This window comes from Zea mays, chromosome 9 (assembly GCF_902167145.1).
Source record: "Zea mays cultivar B73 chromosome 9, Zm-B73-REFERENCE-NAM-5.0, whole genome shotgun sequence".
NCBI classification, from domain to species: domain Eukaryota; kingdom Viridiplantae; phylum Streptophyta; class Magnoliopsida; order Poales; family Poaceae; genus Zea; species Zea mays.
In genome coordinates, this window is record NC_050104.1 from 111,398,351 (window position 1) to 111,415,382 (window position 17,032).

General features: G+C 42.5%; 1 protein-coding gene and 1 pseudogene across 2 annotated transcripts; one reads left to right on the forward strand and one right to left on the reverse strand.

The window, feature by feature from the left end:
- Positions 1-6,641: 6,641 nt before the first annotated feature.
- Positions 6,642-7,912, forward strand: LOC103638859 (uncharacterized; annotated as a pseudogene).
- Positions 7,913-9,145: 1,233 nt separating this feature from the next.
- On the reverse strand, positions 9,146-12,300 carry LOC100282495 (Grx_C4 - glutaredoxin subgroup I). 2 transcript variants are annotated; one of them, NM_001155404.2, is made up of 4 exons: positions 11,996-12,300; positions 10,772-10,851; positions 9,604-9,702; positions 9,146-9,499 (listed from the first exon to the last, which is right to left on the reverse strand). In NM_001155404.2, exons 1-4 carry the CDS (start codon positions 12,151-12,153, stop codon positions 9,429-9,431), a joined length of 408 nt encoding a protein of 135 aa, NP_001148876.1. In that variant the 5' UTR covers positions 12,154-12,300; the 3' UTR covers positions 9,146-9,428. The 2 variants fall into 2 exon arrangements, with proteins under 2 accessions (NP_001148876.1, NP_001399069.1); NM_001412140.1 differs by lacking the exon at positions 11,996-12,300 and adding an exon at positions 11,230-11,388.
- Between the last annotated feature and the right edge of the window lie 4,732 nt (positions 12,301-17,032).

Sequence of the window (17,032 nt, forward strand, 5' to 3'; positions counted from 1 at the left end):
AATTGAGAGCACCTAGAGGGGGGGGGGTGAATAGGTGATCCTGTGAAACTTAAAAACTTAAGCCACAAAACTTGGTTAAACGTTAGCACAGTTTATGCCAAGTGGCTAGAGAGAAGGTCTTGCACAATACGATAATCACAAAGAAATCAACACAGAGAAAACACAGTGATTTATCCCGTGGTTCGGCCAAGTACAAAACTTGCCTACTCCACGTTGTGGCATCCCAACGGACGAGAGTTGCACTCAACTCCTCTCAAGTGATCCAATGATCAACTTGAATACCACAGTGTTATGCTTTTCTATTCTTATCCCGTTCGCGAGGAATCTCCACAACTTGGAGCCTCTCGCCCTTACACTTTTGATGTTCACAAAGAATCACGGAGTAAGGAAGGGAAGCAACACACACAAATCCACAGCAAAATGCGCACACACACGACCAAGAATCGAGCTCAAAAGACTATCTCAAAGTTCTCACTAGAACGGAGCTCGAATCACTGAGAATGACAAACGAATGCGCAAAGACTGAGTGTGGATGATCAAGAATGTTCTAAGGTTGCTTAGTGTACTCCTCCATGTGCCTAGGGGTCCCTTTTATAGCCCCATGGCAGCTAGGAGCCGTTGAGAGCAAATCTGGAAGGCTGATCTTGCCTTCTGTCATCGGGCGCACCGGACAGTCCGGTGCACACCGGACACTGTCCGGTGCCCGATCTCCTTCCTAAAATGGCGCAGCCGACCGTTGCAGATCTGGGAGCCGTTGGCGCACCGGACATGTCCGGTGCACACCGGACATTCCGGTGCCCCCTTCTAGCCGTTGGCTCGGCCACGTGTCCCGCGCAGATCGCGCGGCCGACCGTTGGTCCGGTCGACCGTTGGCTCACCGGACAGTCCGGTGCACACCGGACAGTCCGGTGAATTATAGCCGTACGCCGTCGGCGAATTTTCGAGAGTGGCCACTTCGCTCGAGGCAGCCTGGCGCACCGGACACTGTCCGGTGCACCACCGGACAGTCCGGTGCCCCAGACCGAAACAGCCTTTTGGTTGTACACAATCAACTCTTCTCTTTTCTTCTTCTTTCTGTTTCTGATACTTAGATAAGTATATTAGTACACAAAACCAATGTACTAAGACTTAGAAACATACCTTTGCTCTTGATTTGCACTTTGTCCATTCATGGGCATAGATTCTCATTTAAGCACTTGTGTTGACACTCAATCACCAAAATACTTAGAAATGGCCCAAGGGCACATTTCCCTTTCATTAAGCCGAACTCATTTTGAGCCCGTCTCAAGAATCCCTTTAAGGTCTCTTGGGTATGAGATTTTTCCTGCAAAAAGAACACCCAAGTGAAGCGAGAATAATCATCCACAATAACTAGACAGTACTTACTCCCGCCGATGCTTATGTAAGCAATCGGGCCGAATAGATCCATATGTAGGAGCTCCAGTGGCCTGTCAGTCGTCATGATGTTCTTATGTGGATGATGAACACCAACTTGCTTCCCTGTCTGACATGCGCTACAAATCCTGTCTTTCTCAAAATAAACATTTGTTAGTCCCAAAATGTGTTCTCCCTTTAGAAGCTTGTGAAGATTCTTCATTCCAACATGGGCTAGTCGGCGATGCCAGAGCCAGCCCATGTTAGTCTTAGCAATTAAGCAAGTGTCGAGTTCAGCTCTATCAAAATCTACTAAGTATAGCTGACCTCTAACACTCCCTTAAATGCTATTGAATCATCACATCTTCTAAAGACAGTAACACCTATATCTATAAAGAGACAGTTGTAACCCATTTTGCATAATTGAGAAACGGAAAGCAAATTGTAATCTAAAGAGTCTACGAGAAAAACATTGGAAATGGAATGGTCAGGAGATATAGCAATTTTACCCAAACCTTTGACCAAACCTTGATTTCCATCCCCTAATGTGATAGCTCGTTGGGGATCTTGGTTTTTCTCGTAGGAGGAGAACATCTTCTTCTCCCCTGTCATATGGTTTGTGCACCCGCTATCGATGATCCAACTTGAGCCCCCGGATGCATAAACCTACTAAACAAGTTTAGTTTTTGATTTTAGGTACCCAAACGGTTTTGGGTCCTTTGACATTAGATACAAGAACTTTGGGTACCCAAACACAAGTCTTGGAGCCCTTGTGTTTGTCCCCGACATATTTGGCAACTACCTTGCCGGATTTGTTAGTTAAACATAGTTTGCATCAAAAGTCTTAAATGAAACGTTATGATCATTTGATGCAATAGGAGTTTTCTTTCTAGGCAATTTAGCACGGGTTGATTGCCTAGAGCTAGATGTCTCACCCTTATACATAAAAGCATGATTAGAGCCAGAGTGAGACTTCCTAGAATGAATTCTCCTAATTTTGCTCTCGAGATAACCGGCAGGGTACAAAATGTAACCCTCGTTATCCTGAGGCATGGGAGCCTTGCCCTTTACAAAATTATACAATCTTTTAGGAGGGGCATTAAGTTTGACATTGTCCCCCTTTTGGAAGCCAATGCCATCCTTTATGCCAGGGCGTCTCCCACTATAGAGCATGCTCCTAGCAAATTTAAATTTTTCATTTTCTAAGTCATGCTCACTAATCTTAGCATTAAGTTGAGCTATGTGATCATTTTGTTTCTTAATTATAGCTAGGTGGTCATGGATAGCATCAACATTAATGTCTCTACATCTATTACAAATGGAAGTATGCTCAACGGTAGATGTAGAGGGTTTGCAAGATTTTAATTCAACAACCTTAGCATGTAATATATCATTTTCGCTTCTAAGGTTAGAAATAGTAACATTGCAAACATCAAACTTTTTAGCCTTAGCAATCAAATTTTCTTTTTCATTTCTAAGGCTAGCGAGAGAAACATTCAATTTTATAATCTTAGCAAGCAAGTTAACATTATCATCTCTAAGATTGGGAATTGAAATATCACAAACATTTGAATCAACCTTAGCAATTAAATTAGCATTCTCATTTCTAAGGTTGGTGATAATATCATGGCACGTGCTTAGCTCACTAGATAGTTTTTCACATTTTTCTACTTCTAGAGCATAAGCATTCTTAACCTTAACATGCTTTTTATTCTCCTTAATTAGGAAGTCCTCTTGGGTGTCCAAGAGATCATCCTTCTCATGAATAGCGCTAATTAATTCATTCAATTTTTCTTTTTGTTGCATGTTTAGGTTGGCAAAAAGGGTACGCAAATTATCCTCCTCATCACTAGCATTATCTTCATCACTAGAGGATGCATATTTAGTGGAGGATTTTGATTTTACCTTCTTCTTTTTGCCGTCCTTTGCCATGAGGCATTTGTGGCCGACGTTGGGGAAGAGAAGACCCTTGGTGACGGCAATGTTTGCGCCGTCCTCATCGGAGGAGGAGTCAGTGGAGCTCTCGTCGGAGTCCCATTCCCGGCAAACATGTGCATCGCCACCCTTCTTCTTGTAGTACCTCTTCTTCTCCTTTCTTCTCCCCTTCTTGTCGTCGCCCCTGTCACTATCACTAGATAATGGACATTTAGCAATGAAATGACCGGGCTTACCACACTTGTAGCATACTTTCTTAGAGCGGGGCTTGTAATCCTTCCCCCTCCTTTGTTTGAGGATTTGGCGGAAGCTCTTGATGATGAGCGTCATTTCCTCATTGTCGAGCTTGGAGGCGTCGATGGGTGTTCTACTTGATGTAGACTCCTCCTTCCTCTCCTTCGTTGCCTTTAATGCGACCGATTGTGCTTCGGACGTGGAGGGGCCATCTAGCTCGACGATTTTCTTTGAGCCTTTGATCATCAACTCAAAGCTCACAAAATTCCCTATTACTTCCTCGGGAGTCATTAGTGTGTATCTTGGATTACCACGAATTAATTGAACTTGAGTAGGGTTAAGGAAAACAAGTGATCTAAGAATAACCTTAACCATTTCGTGGTCATCCCATTTTTTGCTCCCGAGGTTGCGCACTTGGTTCACCAAGGTTTTGAGCCGGTTGTACATGTCTTGTGGCTCCTCCCCTTGGCGAAGTCGGAAGCGACCGAGCTCCCCCTCGATCGTCTCCCGCTTGGTGATCTTGGTCACCTCGTCTCCTTCGTGCGTGGTCTTTAGCACGTCCCAAATCTCCTTTGCGCTCTTCAACCCTTGCACCTTATTATACTCCTCTCGACTTAGAGAGGCGAGGAGTATAGTTGTGGCTTGGGAGTTGAAGTGTTGGATTTGTTCGACTTCCTCCGAGTCGTAATCCTTGTCTCCCTTCTTTGGTACCTGCACTCCATGCTCAACAATATCCCATATGCTTTTGTGGAGTGAGGTTAGGTGATGCCTCATTTTATCACTCCACATAGAATAATCTTCACCTTCAAACATAGGTGGTTTGCCTAATGGAACAGAGAGTAATGGAGTGCGTCTAGAAATGCGAGGACAGCGAAGGGGTATCTTACTATACTTCTTGCGCTCATGGCGCTTTGAAGTAGTGGAGGCCGATTCCGAGCCGGGGGTGGAGGGTGACGAAGAGTCGGTCTCGTAGTAGACCACTTTTCTCATCTTCTTCTTCTTGTCACCCATCCGATGGGACTTGATGGAAGAAGAGGATTCCTCCATGTGCTTGTGGGCGGACTCCCTTGAGTGTGTTCTTCCCGAGCTTGCGGACTTGTCGCCGGTCCCGAGATCCCTCTTGGCGGATGCTCCCGACATCACTTCGAGCAGTTAGGCTCTAATGAAGCACCGGGCTCTGATACCAATTGAAAGTCGCCTAGAGGGGGGTGAATAGGGCGAATCTAAAATTTATAAACTTAAGCACAACTACAAGCCGGGTTAGCGTTAGAAATAGAAACGAGTCCGAGAGAGAGGGCGCAAAACAAATCGTGAGCGAATAAAGAGCGAGACACAATAATTTGTTTTACCGAGGTTCGGTTCTTGCAAACCTACTCCCCGTTGAGGCGGTCACAAAGACCGGGTCTCTTTCAACCCTTTCCCTCTCTCAAACGGTCACTTAGACCGAGTGAGCTTCTCTTCTCAATCAAACGGAACACTTAGTCCCCGCAAGGACCACCACACAATTGGTGTCTCTTGCCTTGGTTACAATTGAGTTTGATCACAAGAAGAATGAGAAAGAAAAGAAGCAATCCAAGCGCAAGAGCTCAAATGAACACAACAAATATCTATCTCTAATCACTAAAGCTTTGTGTGAAGTTGGGAGAGGATTTGATCTCTTTGGTTGTCTTGTATTGAATGCTATAGCTCTTGTAAGGTATAGACGTGTAGAAACTTGGATGCCATTGAATGTGGGGTGGTTGGGGTATTTATAGCCCCAACCACCAAAAATGGTCGTTGGAAGTGTGCTGTCGCATGGCGCACCGGACAGTCCGGTGCGCCAGCCACGTCAGCAGACCGTTGGGGTTCGACCGTTGGAGCTCTGACTTGTGGGGCCTCTGGGTTGTCTGGTGGTGCACCGGACAGGTCCTATAGACTGTCCGGTGCGCCAACTGCGCGTGCTCTGACTCTGGCACGCACTATAGCGCATTGAATGCAGTTGCAGACGACCGTTGTGCGCGAAGTAGCCGTTGCTCCACTGACACACCGGACAGTCCGGTGACTCACCGGACAGTCCGGTGAATTATAGCGGAGCGCCCTTGGAATTTCCCGAAGGTAGCGAGTTCAGCACCGAGTACCCTGGTGCACCGGACACTGTCCGGTGGTGCACCGGACAGTCCGGTGCGTCAGACCAGGGTGCCTTTGAGTTATCTTTTGCTCTCTTTGTTTGACCCCTTTCTTGGTCTTTTTATTGGCTTATTGTGAACCTTTGGCACCTGTAAAACTTATAGACTAGAGCAAACTAGTTAGTCCAATTATTTGTGTTGGGCAATTCAACCACCAAAATCAATTAGGAAGAAGGTGTAAGCTTAAATCCCTTTCAGTTATGCCAATATGGCTTCCTTTATTGCACCATATCGTGGGGTTAGATATCACCTGAAAGAGTTTGGCCATGGTCATCGAAGGCCTCAAAATCACAAAGAGTTATTCAACCATCGCCATGCTGTTTTAAGAAATCATGTAGAGAGGGCTTTGGGTGTCATAAAGAAGAGATTTTCAATCCTCAAAGTTGCTACGCTTCACAAAATGGAAAATCAAGCAAAAATACCTATTGCTGCTGCAGTCCTCCAAAACTTAATTCGATCACACAATGGTGATGAGAGATGGCTAGAAAATGATCAAGGAAATATTAACCCACAAAGTTTTGTCAGCCTACCCGATAGTGACCATGGAAATGATGAAGGGAGTATGGAAGGGAATAACTTAAGAGATATGATAGCTTATCATATGTGGGCAGATTATGAGCAACATAGAAATCAGTGAATTATTTCTGTAATGGATATTGTGTGATCAATAAATGTCATTTCAATTGGACTACATACTTGTGATGATATTTTGTAATGGATATTTTGTGATGGCAAATTACCGCTGTTTTGAGAATAATCAAGTGTATTTTTGTAAGCTGCTGAATTTTGCTGTAATGGTTATTTTGCAAATTACTGCTGTAATGGATATTTTGTGATGGCAAATTACAGCCTCCTTTTTGCTAGTGTTTCGGTTGGGGGTGGGTCACAGTTCATTCCTTGTGTCACAAAAATAAAAGTAGAAATGATGTTCATAGTTTCTTTTTTGCTGGTGATTCTCTATAATAGATATGATGTTCACAAGAGGTTCTCCCAAAATTTTGATGTTATCTAAAGCTGCTCAAAAGAAGGTTTCTCCTAAAGCTTCTACATCAAAGAAGTGTGGAGGTACATGTTATTTAATATAAAGCTTGTACATGTTATTCTTATTGTGTTTCAACTTCAAATGATTAATTGTCCCTCATATTTTTTTTTTGAAATTTAGGTGGTGTTCAGAGAGCAGCATGGAATTCTGAATTAGAGAAGAGCCTCGTTGATTTGTTGTTTGAGCACAATGTACATCCATATAGGGCTCAAAATGGCTGGAGTCCAGATGCTTGGAACAAAATTGTTACTGAATTCAACAAGAAGCATCAGTATGTCACATTCAACAAGATTCAAATTCAGGAGAAGGAGAGGGAATTGAAAAGGGATTACAAGATGTTGAAAGAGGCTAGAAAGCAAAGTGGTGTTTCCTGGAATGAGAAATGATGCATGATTGTTGCTGATCCACCAATATGGGAAAACATCATAAAATTAAGTTTTTGACTCTAGCTTTATATCTAATTGTGACTCCAGCTTTATAATTGTGAAGTTATCATAAAGTAGTTTAGGAACTTACTTTTTTTACAATGTTTTATCAGTCATTTCCTAGGGCCAAGAAATTTCAAAAGAAGTCTTTCCCTCTCTTTGATGCTCTTGGGGAACTATACGATGGGCACATTGCTCAAGGGACCTGGAACATAACATCTACACAGCTACCACAAGAATGGAACACAATTTCAAATGAAGAAGAACAAGTGAACACCACAAGAATGGATCAGGAAGGTATTATTCAACAACAACCACAAGAAGAGGATTCAAGATTGGAACAAGATGAAGATCCTATAATTGAAATGACTGAACAGAGGGTACATGTAACAACAACAAGGTCTACTGCATCAACAATCAATCAAGATAAGAAAGCAAAGAGAATGAAGAAGGATTCTTTGGAAGGACTTGTTGGGAGATATCTAGATCTAAAATCAAAACAAGTTGAGGATGAGGTTACATAAATGGCTAAAGGAAAAGAATCTGCTCAAGGTAATGACTTCTCCATCATGAGATGCATTTCTGTTCTTAGATCCATGAACGTGACAGCAGATGAGAAGATAAAAGCAGCTGAGGTGTTCGACATACCAAACAACAGAGAGACCTTTATCAGTTTTAGTATTGATGAGCCAGAAACTGCCCTCCTATGGTTAAGACGGAAGATGGATAAGGTCTAAGGTAAGTATAGTCAATTTGTTTTTTTTCAAAACTAAAAATCTTTGAATTTTAAAAACTGAAATCATTAGTTTACTATTGCCATTGTCTCCTTGTGGGCATGCTGAACAAATCCATGTCATTTAGGCTAATGGAGTTCATGTGTGATAAAGGCTCCCAAGATGCTCTTGTTTCATTGTTGTGTAACTGTTTTGAAGTATGTTTATAGCACAAACACCTAATTCTCTTGTGCTATGCAGCAATAATATAATGCAATCGTCCAGCTTCTTCTCTTGTGCAAAATAGTTGCTTTTCTTTTCCCAGTCCTGCAGGGTGTGGTAGTGTAGCTGCCTGAGTAGTAGTTATCTTTGGGCTTTAGTAGTTTGATTAACATTGTTACTTCTTTGTCGTGTTTTGCAGTTTGGACTTCTGTAGCACCGTTGGTCTGAATCTAAAAATCTACATCGTGCCAGTTGCTAATTGACGCATTAAACTATGTTGATTTGTGCTCCAGGATCAATGGTGTTCTACGATCTAAGGATAAAGAAACTATGTTGATTTGTGCTCCAGGATCATTGGATGTTATGTTGACTTGTGTTTTTTTATTCTGGATTAAAAATGTGTTCAATCTGAACGAAAAAATATGTATCACGTGACATGCATGCTTAAATTTCTGGAGAGATACAGTGACATGTTCTATACTTAAACTTTATTGGTTTTTAAGTTTGGGATTTAATCCACATGGAATAAACGAACAAACATAGTTAATTGAGTTTTAGGATATAATCCATATGGAACAACCGAACAAAGATTGATGAATTGATTTTAGGAATTTAATCCTACAAGGGATTGGGTGAAAGACTTGGATTCACCCAATCCATATGTAGAGAAAAACCAGTCTAGGAAAAAATCCCAAACCGTCGAACAAGGCCTGAAATGGTACTTCAGTGCCAATGTGTCATGGATCCTAAAAGATGGGCTCTCACAGATTTGATCACTTGACGCAGATACAGTCAACATAGTTCACGGTTAACTCTCAAACTGCAAACAGCATCGCAAAAGGGTGTAGACGGACGCTTCCTATTTGGAGCTTCGGAAATGTACATGCTATCAAAAATATAAAACAAAATGTTTCAACGAATTGAAATGCTATTAAAACTATCAAGGCTTGTGCTTGTTCAATGTTCATGTTACTACGGTAGCATACTAGCATAGTGAATGAAGAATGATAGTGCAATCAACGAGCCCAATCTAATGACAGAATCAACACGACATAATGCTTGATGGGCGAGCAATAAAAGTACGGTTCAAATGGTATAAACTATAATAAAACATTCAGTTACATATCTTTTATCAGAGTCACACAAAAAATCCCTTGGTAACTCAAAACAAGAGACTGTTTGGACTGTTCGCTTCGGATTAAAATCAGCTATTTAGACTGTTGTAGCTGTAATCCATAGAGACAAAAACAATATAGAAGTAGTAGAAGCCGGTACGGATTGAAACCAAACGAACAGGCTGACCGATGTAGCATGTCACTCAAAGGTCGTCCTTGACTCCGATGTTTAGAAGTCTAGCCAGTTTTCCACTTTCGTAGGAGTCAACAGTATCTGCAGTTTTTTTTCAAGTAAATGTGAAAAGATAGTAGGTGTGAGCATTCGAAGGATGTTACAAAGCTTAAGTTTTATCTGATTTGTGTACAGAAAAAGGGTACCGTCAGAACCACCCAGGTGCTTTCCATGGACAAAAACTTGAGGGACAGTACGCCTGCCAACTATCTCAAGTAAGGCATCCTGAATCTCTGAGCCATCCTCTGCATGATGATAAAGGGAGCACATTGTTCAATTGTGGCATCATCACAAACTGTCCCAGAGTATGCTCAGGGGCTAAAATCAACTTAAAGGATTGACAGGTGGAAATAATTGTTTGATTTGATATAATTGACCATTTTGCTTTATTATGTAAAAAGGGCATAAACATATAGTTACTTCACATTTTGTGTTCGGTCCTCTTGCTGATGTCTCCTTTCCTGTTTCCTCCATGATTTCGGTGATTATACTGTGGCTTTACTGCTTTATGTGCTATATGTATCATGTCTTTCATTTATCATGAAACATCTCTAATATCATTGAATAACTTGAATAGTGCAAATGGAACTTGGATGAGATGGGTCCAAAGAAACAACAATACTACAGTAGCACAATCTTATCATTTAAACCATCATCATCCATCCATTATGTGCATACTCTCCACTGCCTTCACAGACAGAAAGAGGAAGGATATATCATATATTGGCCTGGCACTAACCATACCGGCATTGTCACAACAGTGAATGTGCAGAAGGATTGTGAAATGGAAGAGAGAGGCTGTGCAATCCTCAAGTTTGCTTATGTTTTCTGTTATTCACATAGTGAAACACAGGCATCAAGATGTATTTGCATTTGATTTATGTTCGATGTAACTCACGCTTAGTTTCATCAAGTAGTAACTGTGTTTATGGTTCTATGTAATTCACATTATGACATGAGGCACTTGAAGACATTTGTGCTTACTTACGAGCCTATAGGACATCTCCATCCAGGATGTCATTCAAAAATACTCCCACATGAATACTCTACCTTTTCTTTTGGGGTTCAGTATGTTTATTTATACTTCATAATATGGCTGACTATTCAACTGAAAAACAAATTATTCAATCTAGCTGCGTGATCACAAAAGCATGCTGGCTGAAAACACTGAAAAGATGTATTCACAACTCTGCCTTGGTTATTTCAATGAAAATGTGGCACTTCCACTGGGAAAAAACATGACTGAAGTAGGGGGCATAGAGCAAGCACTCTAAAACAGTAAATTAGCGATGTGAAAAAGAGTGTAAAGCAAACCTCGCTGATCAAGCTCCACAACATATGGCTCTTTCTTCAACTCAAGCTCCTTAAACACGGCCTTTGCTCTTTTGCAGTACCTGTAGCTCTCCAGACAAATAAAGTGCTGATAAGAGTATGTGCTTTGGTACAGGAACTACAACCATAAGGCGTCATCTCCATACACTCATGGTTCAGATGTTATCAATGTACATTCGCTGCTCTCAAGTCAAATGAGTATCTGACCATATCACTTATCAGTGCATTTTCTTATAGTTATGTACTCCCCACAAAAGTCTGTGTTAAACTTGATAAATATTTAAGTTTAGCTTCTTGAACTGCACTGCAAGAGATCTAGTGAGCTAATCAGGTGGACACAAGAGCCACCGCTAAATTCACAAATCTAGAATTAGACCTAACAGGAGGCTCTGAAAGCTCAAGAGAATTGTTCCAATTTCTGTCAAGCACATTTCTCTCACCAGGTCTTGGGTTTGAAGCAGTCTCTCCGCATTTGCGGAAGCAAGGCTTGCCTCAGTTTATCCCGGGAGGAAGGCCTGCCTCAGCTTATCCCTTCCCAAGAGGCCAAGACCTCACTCATGTGGAGCCTCCGGCACTGGTCTGCACTTTTGTTTTACATTTCTCTTACACTTGCACAGTGACATCAGAGTAAATAAAATTGCTAAGCAGAACAAGCAGTGAATCCTTTTCACATCAACCAAGCAGTCAATAAGAGTAAAAGTAACCACGGCTTCTTTCAAAGAATGTGCCAAGAAATGCAAAGCAGACAACAATCTGGTTACCACATAAAGGACAATAACTGTCACATGGTTGCTAGGATAGAACTGTGCTGGGCTTTTCTTAATTTGGTATAGGATCCAATCCAAGTTGTGGATTTCTGTAATACAGAAAACGGAATTCTACAGCTGGACAAAAAAAAAAAAAACGAAGCAAACCATCAGCTCCTCCAGTAATTCAGGTCAAACTTGCAGGACTTTTTCCCTGAACAATCAGCCTTACAGAATAATAGACCCTATGCGTTGAAAATCCACGAGAAAAGACAATTTTCAGCAAGCGAAAGGATGAAATCAATGACAACTAACAGCTATAAACCAGATTTTCTGTAGCTACTAGTTAGATTGGCGCGACATCACAGCAATCGTGCCCAGAATCCCGCTTAGAATCTAGATCTCCGCAGGGAACAAGACAAGATGCGCATGTAAGGGTTAAGGACGAGGTGGACCGTACGGGCAGTATGACTTGGAGAAGATGACGACGTCGTGGGCGGAGACGGTGGACTTCACGAAGGACTTGGGCGAGGATGAGGCGGATCCGAACGCCACGAGGGCGATGAACGCGGCAGCTGCCGCAGCCACCCCGATCCGCCGGCCCAGCAACGCCACCATCGTGATACCACCGCCGGACGCCGGTGAGGTCGAGATGCAGGTACAAGGATATTTTTGACCGAAGAGGCACTGGTCCTGAGTTGTGACTAGTTTACGTACGGTTGGATATCTAACAGGTCGGGCTCGGCGTGAGCTCGAGCCGACTCGTTAATCTAGTTCGGTTTGACTCGTTAAAAAACAGAGCTAGAAGATAAACTCGACTCGATTTGTTTACGAGTTTGAGCTGGTTCGTTTGGCTCACAAGCTACAGCGAAAAAAGTATAATACCAGAAAATAATTATTATTATCACAGTTTCACATACCATATTATAAGTTCATGACTTTAATTCATCAAAAAAAAAAAAAACAGTTGCAACGTTTATCAGTTCATGCATCACATTTCATAATCAGCTTAGAACATTCATCGGTTCATGCATCACAACATCAACTTAATTTACACCACTTTATCAGAATTTATGGGCCATGAAAATGAAACATACCATGTAACCACTAACCAGTTAACCACCAAAAGAAGCGCTAGTACACTACTGCAGTAACAGCTTAGCAGCACATGCACAAGCATAAGTGCACATTTTGACAGCTAGTCAGCATAGCAACACAATTACACAAGTACACAAGCACTAGTGCAGTAGCCACTAGCAGGTAGCAGCATCTAAAAGGGCAAAAGGCTACTACTCGTGAGTCCTGATTGTCTATCTTGCTTAGAAGTTCTAAGTTAGAACATGCCAAATTGCCAACATCCAAAAGACCAAAAGGCTAGCAGCATGTCACTAAACCCAAAAGGCTAGCACTCTAAAGTCTAAACAACATGCCAGCCTCCTAACATCCACTTTTCTCCTCCATTACTCTATTAGCACATCTTCCTTCGGCCTGTACAAAACTTTATAAATCAACATAGTTTATAAATCAATACATCACTATTGATTTTGGTTATACTTACTAATTGCTTGCCACCACACCCTTAGGGAACTCCACAATCTCGATATCACCATCATCTCCCTCCTGAACAGTCCACACATGTCACATCAACATTAAATAGAACAAAAGTTAAAAGAAATATTAAATATAGTTGCTATGTTACAGCCTAAAATAGGATTACATACCACAAGAATAGGTGCACTTTTCTCATGTTGAGAGCCCCTTATCCAACTAGGTGCACAAATTAGTGCTTGAACTGTTGAAGGATTCAAAGAACTCACATAATCATCAACAACTCTTCCTCCAGTACTAAAAGTGGACTATGATGATACACTACTTGCTAGGACAACCAAAAATCTCTTTGACATACTTTGTATGGTTTTGAATTAGGAGAATGTTTATGTTGCTACATGTTGAACTATTCCAGCAGTTAGTATCCAAATTTTGAAATAGGGAAATGCAGCATGTGTATTCTCACCGCGTCAGGCCCTGGTCGGCGTCGAACCCTCGACAGTTGGCGAGGCCACGAGGGTCACGACGGTGTGGGTCTGCCTCCCACCATGCTGTGTGCCGCCGGCTGCCTGTGGTCGTCGTCGTGGAGACTAGAGAGGTGGAGTGGTGGAGTGGTCGTCGTGGAGAGATGGAGCTGGTCGGTTCACCGTGAACTAGGGTTGCAACGGTCTGCGGTTAAGGGCCCTACCCATCTGCCCGAGCTGTGGAGCCGTCGTTGGGAAGAGATAGATCAGTGGAGCCGTCGTCGTGGAGAGATGGAGCGGTGGAGCGGTCAGTCATTTGAGGAAAATGGACCCCGGGCCATTTGGCTCAATAGGTTTTGGTGTTTGATGATTAACACAACCAGTGGACTAATGTGTTTGCTAGTGTTTGTGTTTGTAGTTCACAGGATGCTAAAGTTACTTGGACCAATGCATTGAGGAAAGCAACACCTCAAAAGAAAACATTATGAAGATCAAGTGAAGTCTAAGAAAGGAAGGAAGTGTTGCCACGACGGACTGTTTGGTCTGGAGCACCGGATTGTCCGGTGGCACACCGGACTGTCTGGTGCCACACGCTGGACTATCCGGTGCACCAGGGAATAATAGCCCAACGGCTAGTTCCAGGTGGCACTGTGGAGAGAAGACCACCGGACTGTCCGGTGTAAAAATCCTACGTGCCAACGATCACCTGTGGTGTCAGTCCAACGGCTACGCGTAGTGGATAGGGGGCATCGTACAGTCCGGTGCACCACTGGACTGTCCGGTGTGCCACAGAGAGCAGTAACTTTTCTCCAATGGCTAGTTTTGTGTTGGGGTCTATAAATACCACCCCAACCAGGATTCCAAGGTGTGGGAGCCCAAGCAACATACCAAGGCATATAGTAGACATTCCCAAGTGCTCATACACCCAAGTGCTTAATAGAATCACTCGGTGATTAGCGTAGGTGCTTTGTGAAGTGCTTAGGTTAGTTAGACTGCTTTAACGCTTGCTCTAGGTGAACCCTAGTTAGTTGAGTGAGTTTAGAAAAATCACACAACCCCTCGGCTCTTGCGTAAGCCGTTGTAATTGTACCGAGTGGGGTGAGAGTCTTGCGAGACCGTGACAACCGCGTTTGTGTCACGACCGCCACCGTGTACCGAAGGGAACGAGGCCCACGACATTTTCAGTCGGAAGCTCGATAGTGGAGACAACGGGGAGCGTCTGAGAGGATCCGAAAGCGGAGCACCACTTGCGCGTGGAGAAGGCTTGTGGCTCTATACGGAGTTACTCGACCGTGGTGCTTGGCCCTCGCGTGGGCTTTCCTTTGCGTAGGGGCACCAATGAGGATTAGTCGGGACCTTGCGTGGTTTTGGATACCTCGGTAAAAATATCGGTGTCATCCACGAGAGTTTGCATCTCTATGTTGCGCTTTAGCTTCCGCATTTATATTAAGCATTTAAGTTTCAATCTTGTCTTTATACTTATATTGTTTAGAATGAAACTTAGCCATTGTGATAGAGATAGCAACACTTAGACAAAACCTAGTTTGTACATTCTAGTTTGATTATTTGCATAGGTTTTGCTCTAGGGATTTATTTGTGACCTAGTTTAGAGAAAGTTTTAGAAGTCCTAATTCACTCCCCCCCTCTTAGGCGTCACCTGTTTCCTTCAATTGGTATCAGAGGCTGGTTTGGCTAATTTGAAACGCTTTAGCTTCACCGCTAAAAGAGTCGACACTTTTTAGAGGAAGGGGATGAATACCCATAGGCCACCACACTTCGACGACACTAACTTCACATATTATAGTGCTAGAATGGCTTGTTACCTAGAGGTCGTTGATCTAGGTGTTTGGAGAGTCACTCGTGAGGGGATGAAACCACCCAGAAATCCCGAGAAACCCACCACGAGTGAGGAAAAAGAAATCCATTTAAATGCTAGAGCCAAAAATTGCTTGTATGAATCTCTTAGAATGGATATTTTTAATCAAGTTTTTACATTAAAACTGCTAATAAGATTTGGCTAAAAGTGCATGAGCTCCATGACGGCACATCCAATGTCCGTGAGCAAAAACATTGCCTAGTCTTAAATGAGTATAATGAGCTTGTTAGAGATATGTATTCTCGTTTGAATCTAATCATCAGTGAGCTCAATTCTATTGGCATTAATAGGCTAGGTGATGCGGACATTGTGAGGAAGATTATCTCCCTGCTACCACAACAAAGATATGGGAGCATCATCACTATTCTTCACAACATGGAGGACTTGAGTACAATGACCCCGACCATTGTGATTGGGAAAATCACGACATTTGAGATGGCGCAAAAAATGTGTCGTGGAGAGGAGCCAACTTTCTGAAGGCCAAATGCTTTTGCATGTGATGAGAGGAAGGGTTAAAAGAAGGTTCCCACTCCTAGTTCCTCAAGTGAAGAAGAGGAAGAAGAAGAAGAAGAAAGTGATGACGATGAAGATAATCAACCATCAACATCATCCTCCAAGGACGAAGAAGGAATCCGACGTGTCAGAAAGGTAATGGGGATGATCCACAAGATTAATCTAATGTGTGTGCCCCTGTAGGTCGAGGATCTTCTCTTTAACATTGACAGGAAAAAACAAAGAAAGAGAGGATGCTTCGCATGTGGGGAGAAGGGCCACTTCAAGGACAATTGTTCAACTATGGCCGAACCCAAAAAGGGGAGGAGCAAAGGCAAGGCGCTAACAAGTGTCAAAACTTGGGATGATTCTTCAAGCGAAGATGAACCTCCAAGGACGCGCAGCCACCGGTCCTCATCACGCTCATCATGGTCATCACGCAAGTGCCTTATGGCAAGAGGTAAAATGAGTATTCCATCCTCTAGTGATGAAAGTAGTAGTGATGATGAAGGTGAGGGAAAGCCGTCCATAGATGAGCTTGTGAAAGCCGTTAATTTTTTTCAAGATGTATGCACTAAACAAAAGACTCAACTTAAAACCTTGAAAAACAAGTCGATTAGCTCTCAAAATAATTATAAAGGTTTGATAGAACAATTTGAAACATTTGCAAATTTGAATTGTGAGCTATCAACTAAAATTGAGCAATTAGAGTCTAGTGCTCCATCCACAGCTACCGATGATGGCCTTATTAAAAAGAATGAAAAACTTAAGGCTAAGTTAGCTAGCTCCCAAGAAGCTATTGAAAATTTGCTAGGGAAAATGGAAATTCTTAGCATACACAATAATGAGCTAACTACTAAGCTAGAAAACATTGGTAGCTCCTCAGAAGTATCTTTAGTTGAAATTCCTGAAATTATTAAGAAAGATGCTTCTACTTCTTGCTTTGCTTTGATTGATAATTCTAACCCCTACAATCAAGTTATTGTTAAGAATGTTATTATAGAAACATGTTCGGACGAGATTACAATGGAGAATGAGCAATTAAAGCAAGAGGTGGCTCGCCTTGGCAAGACTTTGTATGACAAGAAAGGCAAAGCCAAACAAATCCAACCTACTC

Excerpts from the sequence above, each read along its gene's own strand:
- LOC100282495 (NM_001155404.2), bottom strand. The coding sequence starts at position 12,153 with ATGGTGGCGTTGCTGGGCCGGCGGATCGGGGTGGCTGCGGCAGCTGCC. Across the intron at positions 9,703-10,771 it reads TGTGGAGCTTGATCAGCGAG|AGGATGGCTCAGAGATTCAG; the intron begins GTTTGCTTTACA and ends ATCATCATGCAG. Across the intron at positions 9,500-9,603 it reads GCACCTGGGTGGTTCTGACG|ATACTGTTGACTCCTACGAA; the intron begins GTACCCTTTTTC and ends AAAAAACTGCAG.